The sequence below is a fragment of the Gouania willdenowi genome, chromosome 10 (genome assembly GCF_900634775.1).
Source record: "Gouania willdenowi chromosome 10, fGouWil2.1, whole genome shotgun sequence".
Lineage (NCBI taxonomy): Eukaryota > Metazoa > Chordata > Actinopteri > Blenniiformes > Gobiesocidae > Gouania > Gouania willdenowi.
In genome coordinates, this window is record NC_041053.1 from 28,855,217 (window position 1) to 28,870,572 (window position 15,356).

General features: G+C 37.9%; 1 protein-coding gene across 2 annotated transcripts in view; it reads left to right on the forward strand.

Annotated features, from left to right (window-relative positions):
- The first annotated feature begins 508 nt into the window (after positions 1-508).
- Positions 509-15,356, forward strand: part of fgf13a (fibroblast growth factor 13a) — a 113,388-nt gene continuing 98,540 nt past the window's right edge. The window contains exons 1-2 of one of the 2 annotated variants that reach the window (XM_028459459.1): positions 509-719; positions 2,736-2,899. In XM_028459459.1, coding sequence (XP_028315260.1) covers positions 2,851-2,899 — 49 coding nt within the window. In that variant the 5' untranslated portion in view covers positions 509-719; positions 2,736-2,850. Of the gene's footprint in view, positions 720-2,103; positions 2,494-2,735; positions 2,900-15,356 lie in introns of those variants that run through there. The other variant, XM_028459460.1, reaches the window with a different exon arrangement.

Here is a 15,356-nt window from a genome sequence, read left to right on the forward strand (position 1 = left end):
AATAAACTTAAAATTGTTGCGATGGACAAAGACATGACTCAATCAAATATGATACAAACAATATTTATTGAAAAATCAAAATGTATTGCATTGCAAAATTTAAAAAAAACAAAAAAAAAAAAACAGATAAAATGAGAACTGTCAAACAGAAAAATTCCATAGACTTCAAACTATTTTTTTCACCAGAAAACATTAAAAAAATATTTTTCTCCCTTCCTTTTTCTGATTAAATATTTTTAAGCATCATCTCCTCTCCACTTATCTCAGTGTAAGTTTTGCTCACTGTGCCAACAGAAAAATGATAACAAAATTACATAAACACGCTGCCTTATAAATTGCAACAATCCAGCCATTTGTGGCACGAGTGAAACTGACCCCAGTGTGACTTTAAACATCTCAAGATGATTTGAGCATGTCAAGAAACTTAAAAGGGGGTCCTATTTCTTCTAAAAATAGAACCAATATAGATCCTGTAACCGTCCACCCTCCGGTCTTTTAAACCTGCTGCACTGCATGTGACGCTGAACCTGCTGGACCAGCAGATGTGATACTCTTCAAGAACCAGACTGAGACTGGACCAGGACCATCAATCTGACACTGACCCAACTCAAGACAAAATCAAAATCCAGGATATCGCATCATAAAACAGAAGGGACTTTACAGAATACGAATGATAGGTTTCTTATGAGGATGCAGCCTTCAGACTACATCCATTAAAGGTAGGAAACCACATTATTTACACACGTCTTCCGTCGAGGTCGAGGGACTAACTTAGTAAATAATGGATGGTGTTGTTTTCATGGCAAACAGTCAAAGTTAATTACTTTAATTTTTAAACTCTCAAATATTTGCCTTTGTGTGCCCTCTCAAACTAGAAGTGGGAAGTAGAGATATACATTTTAATATTTTCCATCAATATAATGGGTCAGCTAACAGTTTTACTATACTTTTGTGTTATATGTTTGGGAAAAGACAACCATACAGAAGCAGTATTTAAAGTCTTTTACAGCTTCGGGGTTGCTTTCCCCATCAGAAGTGACATCAAACTCAACAAAATAATAGATACATATAACAGAGCTGGATACTACTGTTTGAAAATGTAAAATATTTACTGTATGCTACTGCTGAAGTCAGCGGCAACGTGTAATAGAGTTGGAAAAGGTTGAAAACTTGTGAAATGCTACAAAACTAGTGTGTTATCAGATTTCAAAAGTAGGCTATTACAACTAGTGCAAGTGTTGAATTAGAGTTTATATTTGCTTTTTTTTAATTTATTTTTTTAATACTCGAGAAACAGAGAATATCAAAATAAAAAATAAAAAATGTTGTCTTTTCCATGATTTTGTGGCCCAAACAGATAGTTGGGTAAAGTCATCAGCAATGCAAGTTTACCGAACGTTTGGCAAATAACAAAAAATAAATAAAAGAAATGACACAGGTTTGCTAATATGGAGTTATATTTGTGTCTTTTCAGTCGAATGAAAAATTACTTAAATCAAAAAACAAAAACAAAACTTCTCAATCAAAACAATGAAAAATGATGCAAAGATTATATTTGAGACCCGAAAAATTGCATTTGAAGGTTTTTTTTTTTTGTTTTGTTTTGTTTTTTTTGTTTTTCTTAATTGAAGTTTTTCTTCTTCTTTTGATTGAAAAGGTTTTTTTTTTTTTTTTTTTTTTTTTTGTAATGGAATAATAAAGACCCAAACCTACCTCCATATGCTGACTTTTTCCTCATAGTTGAAGCTTCGGTGATGATTATAGATTTTATCCTAAAGTGGCCATTGGAGGATAGACTTCTAACATATCACGTATAGAAACACACTATTACGTAATGTGATATTTCAAATATGAGTCCCGCCATTCAGATTGCACGGTGAGCATATTCAGTGTGATAAAAAAAAAAAACAGTCTGTGAAATAAAAGGCGGCTTGTCTGAACGTGAATGGGGAAAGAAAAGAATAAAAGCGCAGCTCTGCACACGTAATTGAACGAGATCAACAGCAAAAAATGGTGCGCGCCATGCAGCACGATGACCCCCTGCTGTAATAACTAGGCTCAGCTCGGACTGCGTGTGTGTGTGTGCGTGTGGATAGAAAAGCAGATCGTTTCCACCGAGGTCAAAGCAAAGACCAAACAGCGCAGATCGGAGCAGTGAGCGGGCGGAGCGCTCTGCTCTCACGTTGCGTACGTGTATCCTGTTGATCCAACCTGGCACTCTAGAGAGGGACTGGGAAACGCTTCAGACGAGGAAAGCTGGTGGTACTGGATGGAATTTCACTTAGGGTCCGTTAGATTGGACGTTCTGGTGTTACGACTCTAATCTGGAGACCTCTGACTGCCTTGTTTTTGGCCATTCTTGCTTTCCTTTCGCCACTGTAGAATAGAATATTATTATTATTTTATTTTTAATGCATCATATCAGGATTCGTGGTGGGAGCGAGTCCTTTCATCAATGTGCATTGATGTAGCAAAAAGCGTGGAGGAGATAAGGTAGGTTTAAGTGTGTGTGTGTGTGTGTGTGTGTGTGTGTGTGTGTGTGTGTGTGTGAGAGAGAGAGATCAGACAGCATCAGTAGTTGGATGTTTTTTTTTCCACAGATGTCCTAGTGATGAGCAGCTTTGTGCTCTTCATAAGTAGCCATGCTGAGCGTTGACACACCAACAGATGCTGATGTAGAACAGGACGATATACGATGCTATCGTGATGCTCATGGTTTGTCTCCCTCTCATCAGAACCCTTATCTCAGCACCCGGGACCTTTGCTGTGGATTTCACTGACGACACTCAGCAATTAAGGGGGATTTCGATTCTGATCTAATTCGGGAATTACACATCCAAACTGGGATCTATGAGTGGAAAAGTGGCGAAGCCTAAAGAAGACAAGGATGCTTCCAAGGGTAAGAAAGAAGCACTGCACATATTGTTTTTTTTTCTTCTCCTTTCCCAAATCCCACATTTAATTTTAAACTCGACCACGGAGCCGCGTCCTTATACCCCCCACCAACCCCCTATGCATGGTGCTCAAACCCCCCCTCCTTTGATGTTGGCCTGGGAACAATAGCAGCCTCTGGATGGATGGTGAGCCATTCCCAGCACGGTGCATGTGGAGACTGCTGTTTGATCCAAGCGTTTTTTTGTAGGCCAATGTGCTGCACGACATGCTTCATTTCAATTGACTCATGGTTCATCTCCAACACCAAAAGTAAAGGGTCACTACCTGTTACAGAATGCCACCAAAACCCCCTTTTTAAAATTTCAAACAACATTTGAAACAATAAATTGAAGGTTATTCTGTCTTAAGAAAACATCTTTTATGTTTTTGGCTCATACCGCATCCACTACTGATACGCGCTATCTCGTCGTCTCTTTTCTTCCGCGACGCACCGGAACCTGGTCGGATCAGAGCTTTTGTGGCGTAAAAACAAGGCTCACATCGATTAAAACGTAGTAAACCGCCTTATGCATTGCCATGGCGACAGAGCGGAGACGGGGTTGCCAGAGAAACGTGGCGGGACTGATTATCCTCAGAGCGCGCCATCTAAACTATAGAGATGTGTGCGCATATACTTTACGCAACACCTGCATCTTCACTGTTTTAAATGGAGTTGATTTTATATAGCGCTTTATCGCTGAAGCAGTCTCAAAGCGCTTTACATATCAGCTCATTCACCCATTCACTCTCACACACCAGTGGGACAGACTGCTAGTCGACCACTGGGAGCAACTTAGGGTTTAGTGTCTTGCCCAAGGACACTTCGACACATAGTCAGGTACTGGGATCGTACCCCCAACCTCTCGATCAGAAGACGACCCACTACCAAAAACAACGTGGTCACATCCGCAAATGAATCTATGTTAATCAAAGAAATAATTATTTATTTCAAAAGCAATTTAATGAACTGTAGTTGGTCACGTGATGTTAAATTAAACGAATGATCTTACCTACAATTAAATTCACCACTGTAACAAGATCCGTTTCCCACAACTACCTCTTGGTGACCTGTCTATTAAGCTTTGTAATTTACTAAATTACTACAATCATTACATCTTCCTGTGGTGTCTGCTAGTTGTGTTTTCTAGCAACAAATCAATAAACCTGGCAGCACTGCACTGAATAACGCACTGTGTTTTTTTTTTTTTGCAACAACAACAAAACCAACATGTGCCTATTTTGGACGATCTAAACTCAGTTCTGTCAACTGTTTCCATATAATGTTAAAAGTAAGATCCTAATGTGGTTTTTGATCTGATTTTGACTCAGTTAAAGACAAACATTAAGGCTGTAAGCTTCATATTTGGCCGACATCTTATTTAGTTGGAACAAAAACTAATTCATCCATTGAAAATATCCCAAAAATAACAGTCTCTTATATCTATACTTTGAATTATTCACATAAACCAAAGGTTAAGACAATTTTCAAACAAATGTCAACCTCAGGACAATAATTGTCATTCGGGTTTAACACTGAACCCCACAGGGAGGCACATATACAGGCAAGGCTGTAACACAGAATGCTTTATCTATTTAATGGAAAAGGAAACAGTGGTAAAAAGGAGACGACTAGCTCTCCGCCTCTGAGATCATATCATCATATCAAATAAATGCCCATCAAACTCTATCTTGTTCAGATTACCATGATGCCATTTATTTAGTTTTACCTATTGCTGAAACAAGTGTGTTTTATTCAAAGTATACTTTGCAATAAACATAAATAACACATTACATAACTAGCAGCAGGTCGACAATTTGGGCTGAAATTTACACAAATATTTAATTCATAAAGTAACCACAAAATTCCTGATTTAAAGTTGGACTTAAAAGTAAACTAGCCACGTCATGGGAAAATTGATAATACCTGCAATAATAACTCATTTCCTTTAACCTGTGTATTTTCTCCACGACTGTAGATGAGTTAAAACTTTTTTCTGCTCAACAAAGTTCAGTGTGAGCTTGTTTTTTTTTTTTTTTTTTTATATACTTTTTTCATTAACTATAAACTATAACCACAACTCTAAAACTGGCAGGTCAGGACATACTGGCTGCTTTCCAATTTGTGGGGAAAAAGAGTCTCTGTGTATCACTGGGCTCCAGCTGTCCTCCATTGGAGACATGACTGGCACAAGAGACGGGAGAGAAAGAACCGCATGGAGATGGGGGGGGAAAAAAATCCAGACCCTGCCAATGCTGGCCACCACCTGTCCCACACATTATTTCAGGCAAACTGTCCACCTGTCATATCTGAAGTTTGTCTCTGCACGTTGTTGGCTATCCTCTGGCAGAACACATCTCATTTCATGATATAAAAACAGCAACTGGCAGAGAAAGTCACATGAGAATATGTATATGATCATAGCTACAACATGATTTGTGAATTATGTTGAACTGAGTTCATTCTCTCTCTCGGGTTTAAATCCATTAGAGTCTTTTCTGCTTTTGTGAGGAAGTAAAATTAGTTCTAAAGAGCATGCAAACTGAATTTAAACTGGTTAAGAGGGGAGACAATTGTGTTATTCTTCCATATGCAGACTGAAAATGAACTAATAGGTTATCTATGTGGTCATAATCATATCAACAATACTGTATGTACCTTCAGTTGTGCAGCCCGCTTGGCGAAGATGGCCCTAAATGCCTGTCACAGGACTTTGTCTGTGTTCTGTCATCATGGTTAACATGAGAAAGGCCATAGGTTACTTGCTAGGACATGTGGCACCAGAGGAGCCTACAGACACAGAAGGGGAGAGACATTACGGGGTCAGAGGTGGGGTGACTCAGTAGCAGGGTTCCAGTTTAAACATGGGTGACACTCTCAGATTACTCCTCTCCTTCTGAGGTTGGGTCTTACAGACAACGTTATGTATCAAATTGTGAATATAGATTTCAGCTTTCGAGTTTTGCATTTGTGTTAGTCACTGTCTGTCACACAGATAAACTAACAAGCTTTTTATGATGCATACCAGGACAATTACACCAACATTCCCACTCCGAGCTTTTTAATCCAAGCTCATGATCTAATTTTTAGTACAGCTAAGCAAACATACAGTTTTTTTTTTTTTTTTTCTAATTGCAGAAGGAAAACTCTAAATGCCGTATTTATGCCAGCAAAGAACTTTGTTTTGCACTTTGTGTCTCACCCCTAGACTTCATCACAGAGAACCACATTTATATGCTCCCCTCTTGGGTTATAAGTGTCAGTGAGCGGATTCATGTCCGCCTCAAACTACTGGTCCAAGTGTGGCAGAAGACATAAGTCTTGCATATTTACAGGCAGATTAATTCAGAGCAAGGCAAGCCGCTGTACAACTAAATCAATAGGTATCTAGCAAGGACTTTAGAGCTGCTTCATTAATCACAATGCTGGCTGGCCTTCCAAAACCGGGACTTGTGCTGTAATTACATCACTAACACTATCTGCTGGTGTTAAGATCTAATCGACTGTGTTTAATACGAGCAGAGTTCAGTTTGATGCATAAGGTTTATATTTGCAGTGGCACACTAAGCTTGATTGATACTGAAAAGCCTTTTTTGTGCAAACCTCTATAGATTGATGTACACTTCTATTGAATCTTTACATTTATGAACAATCCAAAATGCTTCAGGAGGAATTTGTGTGTGATCAGATTAATTATTATTTTCCAGAATTAATAAAATGATTACATTTAAAAAGGTCAATCAATCAATGCATTTAAGACTTATTCAACGCATTTTTTTATTTTTTTATTATTATTATTTTTTTTAATTAAATTGTAGCTTGGAACCAATCACAAATGCTTAAGGAGAACATGCAAACTGCACAAAAAGACTGGGGTATCGACTCACAACAAGTTAAAAATCAGTTTTCCGAAAAATACCAAACCCTTGGGTAAATACAATTTTACAGAAGTACATTTTAACTGTTTATGATAAATAAGCCAGGCGAGGATGGACATTTAAACTCAGTTGTACTGATACCTAGAGTGTTCAAAATTCTTCTAAATGGTAAATGGACTTGATTTATACAGAGCTTTCATGCCTACACTGAAGTAGTCCTAAATATCAACTCATTCACCAATGGGACTGAGCAGCCATGCAAGGCGCTGGTCAACCACTGGGAGCAACTTAGGGTTCAGTGTCTTGCCCAAGGACACTTTGACACGTAGACAGGTATGAGACTGGGATCGAACTCCCAACCTCTTGCTCAGAAGACGGCCCCTCTACCACCTGACGCATGTGCACCAAAGGGTTTAAACACAGTTATTGTTCCAGTTTGGGAATGTCTTGACCAGGCCTTTTTTCCAAAATCTGGTTGAACCTTAAGGGGTTAAGGAGAACATGCAAACTGCACAAAAAGACTGGGGTATTGCCTCGCAACAAGTTGCAAATCAGTGTTCCGAAAAACACCAAGCATTTGGTAAATACAACTTTGCACATTCACTTCAAATCAGAATTACACGAGCTATTGTTGTTTGTCATATGAACACGAAGTCCCTCCTAAAGTCATGGGTGTTTTTCTGGTCTAAAGGATTCCAGGTATTAAGGTAGATATGGCAGTACTGCCTGAAGGGAAAACGACTCACCCTCTGTTTCAGATTACTGATGCCACTCATATCTGTGAGTGGCATCAGTAATCTGCCACTCTACATCGCTAACCTGACCGCTGATTAGAGTTTGACACAGTGGAGAGCTCATCTCCTCAACTGTGCTGCCCGCTTAAGTTTCTGTGGCAACGGGTACGTATTAGGGATAGGTCTCGTGTTGCTGTTTTGCTTTCAATATCCTTATTTAAAGAGTATTGTCACGAAACAATGCGACTATAATACTGTGTTTTGGATACACAAAATACAATACATTTACATTAATGGTTGTGTAACTCCAACTCCTGCGTTGCATTGTTTCTGGTTATTAAATAATTACTGTTGAAATAAAAACATGTCCTTACATCATCAGAGACATAAACTTATGCCAAACCCAAAGCTACTGTATATACTGTATCTGTGGAGGTTAATGACGAGGTGAAATGTCTTGACACAGTTTATTCCTCCCCAAATCAGAGAACTAAAGCCTATAGTTGATCCAACTAAAATTTCAGTCCTGTATTTATTGTTTAGCAGTAAGGATTTGCGTATACACACGGAGTGGAGCAGCGATTTTAAAAGTGAGGGTGTTCTAAGGGTAGGACAACCGTTGACTCCCAATTTAGTTTAAATTAATTTACTAAAACAATAAAAAAAAAAGCTGTTATTAAGTCAGGGATACTCAACATGTGGCTCTTTGTCTCCATTTAAATGATTATTCTCCCAGAAAAACTTAAAAGGGGAAACTTTTTAACCCCTTTTTACCTTTTTCTTTGGCCATTTTGCAACTTCCTTTTTCCCATTTTTGCCCCTTTTCCAAAACAATGACTTTTTTTTTTTTTTCCAATTTTAGTTTCCTTTTACCAATACATGTCCCATGCCAACTTGATCACTTTTGCACAATCTGATTTAGTTACACACACACACACACACACACGCACACACGCACACACTCAATCTCAAGTGTTTTCATTATTTCACATTAAATGTAGTGACATGAGATTGAAGTTCTAGTTAAAATTAGAATTTTGCCCATTTTTAAAGGTTGATTTTTTTAAATTATTATTTTTGTTTCTAAGAAAGATAAATCAGAGTGTCAAGTTTCATGATCATGCATAACTGGGAGTAATAAAGGGTTCAACACAGGCTATGTGTTCGAACATAGAGATTGAATATTTGCCAGTCTCTTACTCTAATATTTATGGAGGTTTATGATAGTTAAGTTTTATATCACAAATATTTCCTGCAGATATTGGTGTGGATGAGCGGTACCTCAGCTAGGTATAGGATTATCCATCACATGACATGTCTACCGTCATTTGTCTCTCTGAAGTGTTCCCAATATAACACAGGATAATCCCTCCACAGGTTATATGTGAATTTTGATTTGTATTGAAAACAAAGTTGGAAATAACAGTCAATAATAATGGGATAAGTTGTGTAATGTTTATTAATGACGGTAATGAATTGATCCATTCATCTTTTCCTCCAACTGCTGTTTTCTGAAAGCTAAAGAGATGGAAAGCATGACTAGTGTGAATCCAAAGATCACAGAATCTCACAAAGGGAACCAGTAGAGTTGGTTTTCTTGCCTCTATATTTTCTGGTTTCCTTTCCACTGCCGCTCCATGAGACGGAACACCTTCTTTTATATTGAGTGCATGACGGTGATGATAACTGGCATCCTGGATCAATTCCTCTATGCATAATACGTTTGAGTGTTAATAGACTCATTGCAGATCAGATGCTCTTAGGGGAAAGAACTCATCTGTTCAGCTGAGCACGTGGCAGCGTTGACTCATTCATCTCAAAGCCTTGGCACCACCTCCAGCTCACTATCAGATAGTTCGTACCCCCTTACACTACTGCCACATGTGTCCCCGTCAATTTTCTCCAAACATGAGGCGCCTTTTCTGTCATCCAAGATGAAATAAGATGAACACTGTATTTAGTTACTAAAGTGTACAGCAAGTGTGTTTGTTTGGTTTTATTCATTACAGTTATTTTGCAAATAAAACCTATTCAGTTTACATAATGGCACCTATAAGCTGAACAGTTCCCCAACAGATGAGTTCACATAAATAGTACATAGTTTGTTGTCATGGAGTTGTTAGTATCGCAACATGGCATTAAAAAACAAAACTATAAATCACAGTAGAAGGAGGCAGTCAGTACCAGGGCCTATCTGTAGGGGGCAGTGTTATGCACTAATGGGTATGCTTTTTTGGATAGATTTTCCTAAAATTCTATAAAATACTTGGTAATTGGCTGGTATTTAAAAAGTTTAGATATGAAAAAAAAAATGTTATCTTTGAATGGTGTCAAAAAATAAATTCCAATTTTTTTTTTTAAACATTTTGTTGGTCAATTATACAAATGCATTACTGTATACATGTGTGGGATTTCTGATATATTAAAGAGTGTATAGTTTGTAATTTGTATAACTAAACTACATTAACATGGAAGTGTCCTTTAATTTCCATTTTCCATTAAGAAGATAATAAAATGACTCCTGAAACGTAAATGTTTCAGTTATCTCAAAGGGAACACATGTTGATTTTTTTTCCTTTTCATGCAAATGAATGCTAAGTGAAGACGTGTGTGTGTGTGTGTGTGTGTGTGTGATTATAGATTTTTTGAAGGTTTGCAGGTCATGCTCACAGTATCTAATTTTACAGAATAGTTGGGTTCCCCGTCTAATGCAACAGCACCTGCACACATAAGAAAAGCGAACTCAATCATATGTTATTTTAGATAAAGAATGAAGACTGGAGCATTTAATGGTTAGAGCCGGGGTGTCAAACTCATTTTAGTTCAGGGGCCAAATACGAAGTAGTTTGATCTTAAGTGGGCCACAGATTTTAGGTGGAAAAATTTATTGTCCCAAAGTTTGTACTTTAATTACACAAAGTATAAATCATACATAAAGTATATCAGGCACTGATAATATATCAGTCTCTTCAGGATTTTCTCTTTTAAATTTCATTGATTTCTTGACCAATTTTTATGTAATTTGCAGAAATTGTGACATAAATTCAGGAAAATTTTGTTCTTTGAACAATTTAAAATTTAAAAGGACTGCAACATGTGAAATAAAGCATTGGAAAGTGCAGTCCTCCAAATATTGTGGTTTCATTGCCTTTGTCTATTTAGATATCTGAGATATGATATATCTGAGCTGATTTATCCACAACTGAATTATTTGGTAATTTGAACAATAATTTGTTTTTTCTGTCTTTTTCAATTCCTCCTGCGGGCTGATTTTGATGGTCTAAAGGGATTTGGTCCCCTGGCCTTGAGTTTGACACGTGTGTTAGCGTAATGCCAGTGAAATATTTACATGTAGTGTTAAAGCTGTATTCGGTACTTTAACCCATGCACAAGATTGATAGTTGCTCTGGACACAAACTAATTAAAGTTGGAGAAAATTATTAAGAGGATTAAGCAGAAGTAAGGAGGGATGAGATAAGGTTTGAATCTGTGGTAATAAACAGGATCGACAGTGTCTGCCTGACCAACACGCCTTGGTTCTATGGTTAGGGGTAATGATTTGTATAGAATGCTATATATTCTATATGCTATAATCACAATAGTGATTGGCAGGTGCTTAGCTTAGGACAAAGTCGTGGTCTCTGTAGTGAGAATTTATCAGTAAGCAGCAGAATTGCATCTCCTCTGAAAATGTGCAGAGAATTAGGTAACAGGAACGCCAGCAACTTTGCAGCTGATTTCACAAGCAGGGTGTCGGGGCATACCTCATTTTGTATCAGCATTATTCCAGTAGCTGTGACAAGAAGCATCACTGTGAAATTTAGAAAACAAATTGCAAAACCAATCTGATGTGCCGAATCCCACTAATGCACTATTCATTGCTTCCCTAACAGTCCATGTATTCTAAATGTAGAAGAAAACAATCTGGATGTGATCCTTTAAGTCTGGAAAATCCTACTTAGACTTCTACATTTATGAACGATGCATCAACAGAAACATAAAGAAATCATCGGGTAAAGGTAACGACATTCACAGAGTCAGCTCAGACTGAGCAGAGCAGAATTTAGATTAAGATTGAAGTCATTTTGTTGTAATCATCATGTTCACCACCTGGTGTATAACAATGGCTGCTCACTGAAAGCTGCTCTTTATTCAGTCAATCAAACTATAAATCCATCCACCCATCCATCCATTAGGAGTGTAAAGAAAGTCAACTCACGATACGAAATACTCGCAATATGATGTTTTTTTAATTCATTAATTAATTTATTTTTTCTCATTTCTCAAACATAAATGTTTTGAAAGCTTTTGTCTTAGGACCAGTGGCTTGGTGGTTAGCACATCCGCCTAACAAGAAGGTCCTGGGTTCAAGCCCTGGAATGGTCCTTTCTGTGTGGAATTTGCATGTTCTCCCTGTGCTGCATGGGTTTCCTCTGGGTACTTCAGCTTCCTTCCACCAACATACAGTAACTGTCAGGATAATTAAAGACCCTAAACTGCCCGAAGTATTGAGTGTATGTCTGTCTGTGTGTGTGTGTGTGTGTGTGTGTGTTACCCTGCGATGGATTACAATATAATTTCAAATACATTTAATTTTCAATTACAATAGATACAGTAAGTTCTGTATCACTATTCTAAAGCCTTTGTCAGCGTGTGACAGCGAATGTTGACAGCAGTGCGTCAGGAAGGCCCCTCTGCACCGTATCCACCACCCATGACTGACGACTCCCATGCTTATTGGGTCTTTGTTGCCGTGGCAGCGTCTCATTATGTAAATGATGTCACCCTGAAGAGAGAGAGAGAGAGAGAGAGAGAGAGAGAAAGAGAAGCAGGAGCAACCATGACGTTTGCTTCTCCAGACTGTGTAAAATTGGCTTTGGGGACCAGTGAAGGATTGTTGCTATATTTAGCTGTCGACTTTACAATGTCTTTCTTCTTTATTCTTTTGTTGCATCTTTAAAACAGAAAGCCTATCCACATTTGACACAGTATTCACCTTTTTTTCATGGTACTGGTAATTAAACATTACCAGTTAGAGAAAAATGGTCAGGGTGACATTTAGCACTTTAAGGTTGTATATACTGTCTTTTAATTGTCCATGTTATCTGAATATCTCTTATTCCCTTACAGTTGAATACTTTCCTCTGAATATATTACCCATTAATGCTTTTGTCCTCTTCAGCAGTGAATGAATAAGCTTTCTCTGAGGAATGGTACTAATGGCTTTCTGCTATATATCATCTTTGATATGACAGCACAAGAGAAACATTACCAAGTGACTTGGTCATCTTTCACATTAAACATGATCCAAATGCTTTCCTCTGACTTTAAATTAAATATAATGAATCCTCTTGTCCCCTTTGCATTGTGTGAACACCAGTCATTACACGTTCTTCAGCTGTGAGTAAAGACGAGCCTGCGTTTCTGCATCTCCATTACAAATCCAATGCACGCTAATATTTAGCTTCTGTTGACATCTCTTCCTCATCACTGGAGACACCTCAAAGCTCAGCTGTCCCTCGAGAAAATGTGTTTACATCGCCAGTATACCGTAGCAGCTTTTTTCAGTAAGTGACCCAAAGATCAATGCAGTCAATAACATTATCCTCCAGAGTATATTACAGCTTGGTGCCAGTAGGGGAGTGAGTCAAGACTTTAATTAATATGCAAAGACTGATTCTGCTTATACTCTTTGTCACCCTCTAGCTCTAAAAACCCTGCTGCCTGTCAAACAGCAGTGGATGAATAGATACCTTTATTAGGGGCCAGTATTGCTTTATATACAGCACGTTTGATAGTACTGGTATTCAGATCACCAAACTAAGAAATGTACCCAGACAAAAAATCTTGAATTTCTTCATTAATTTATTAAATTGTTTATTTATTCATTTGGTTTTTAATTGCAGATGGATGGATGGATGGAGGAAATTTAACAAAAAATTGGGAAATAAAATTCAAAGGTGCACGAAATAAAATCAAGTGAAAAAGTTTCAAGAATGCAAAGGGGCGCAATGGCATTTGACCCTTTTTAAATGTTTTCTCAAGGTGTAATGCTAACCTTGTTGGGAAAAGTATCCAACCACCAGGCAGCTGCTACTAGTCAAAATAACATTTTTACATTGGGATAGTTTTCTGTTGGTTTAATAAGGCAAAAATAAATGAATAAATAAAATAGCTTTATCTGCTTACTTTTTAGCCTGGTCTTTTGACAAGTTTGCTTTTTGATAGATTTGCTAAGAACGATCAACCGATCAAAGTGTGGCACAGTAGAAGATGCTTAACCTGCATTATATTCATTGTAACACGCCATTTGAACTTATTTCCATAGTTGGCTAATTGGTTCCATTTTAAACTATATACTTATACACTGATCAGAGGTTGAGGGATCTGTGCACACCATAATGTATTTCTTGTTCTGTTTGAAATAAATCCCATTACATATAAGCAGAAAAACTCCTGTCCATTTTCACAATCAGGTGTAGGTGTTGAGGGGATTTATGTCACCAAACTTCTACGCTGTACAGTGACATTGCAAAACAACCTCTGACAATGCGGCTGTAGGAGACATCGAGCATGAGTGAAGGTGTGATTCGCTTTCAAACTGACAAACTTTTTGTTTTGTCACTTGTCATTGGAGATTTTCTGTGGCGAATGTTCCCATTACTTTCAGCATAATCAGAGGAGACAAGCCTCAGCTCCAACTGCAGTACGAAGAGAGGAAGATAGAGACAGGAGGAGTTTAGCAAAAGGACAAAGAAAGAAAAGGAGAGTGCACAAGAAAAAGGAAGGAAGCTATAGAGAGAGTGATGGAGAGATGTGACAATTGCCCAGGGGAAGTTCAAATCATGGTAAAGGGATGGTAAAAAAATATGAGTCAAACTTTAACATAAACTATGTGTCAAAAAAAAAGTGAGTTAGTTAAGTGCCTGTTGTATTTTGCTCACAGAGAGAGATAAAGAGAGATTGTAAAAAAAAATTAAATACAACAGATTTTCAGGCGACCTAACAAAGCAAATAGTTTTTTTTTTGTTTGTTTTTTAGCCTTTGTGTTAAATCTCTTTTCACCCAGCACATTACGGTGCTGGGTGAACAGGGACAAAAAATAAAAGGAGGTGTCCATGTTATCAGATCAGCTTATTGGTTCAAATTGTTTTATCAGGCCAGTAAAAAGAAAAGAAAACTTGCCGTTGTCTGCAGATAGGTTGAATATAAAATTTGGCCAAGTCCTCGCTCATTTAAAGACTTCAGTTCAGACTTGTGTGATGATAATGTATGTTGAGCATGCTGACCAGTCTAATGTGTTAAGTGATTTTGTATATTTGTGTAGAGTTTGTGTGTACTTGTGTGTTGTACTGTAAAGATCACAGGGACAGATGGCTGCTCAGTTGTTGTTGGAAGTTACACGTGCACTAAAGTGCACGCACAGATAGTCATACACATGGCAGTATCTGGGTTCTTTTGAGCCTGCAGGACAATCAAGCTGCCTATTCTGCGATATGCGCTAACCCTGCTGCAGCAAGTGACCCGACCCATGCCAAGACAAACCAACATGGTAATCGTTGCGACAGGCTGCTGGCTCAGCAGGTTCTTTTCATGGAACTTAATGGGACTGCATTGCTTCGGTAACACGTGAAAGTGTGTGTGTGTGTGTGTGTGTGTGTGACCATGAGAGCCTTTAAATATTATTTTAAAATATGTAAACTGCGCTGTTTTACTGGTGGTTTGCCTGAGAGCATAAAAGTCTTACGTTTGATTCTTGTCATAACATGTTAAGGTCTTATTTATTCAGACGACTGTTTTTCAGGAAATTTA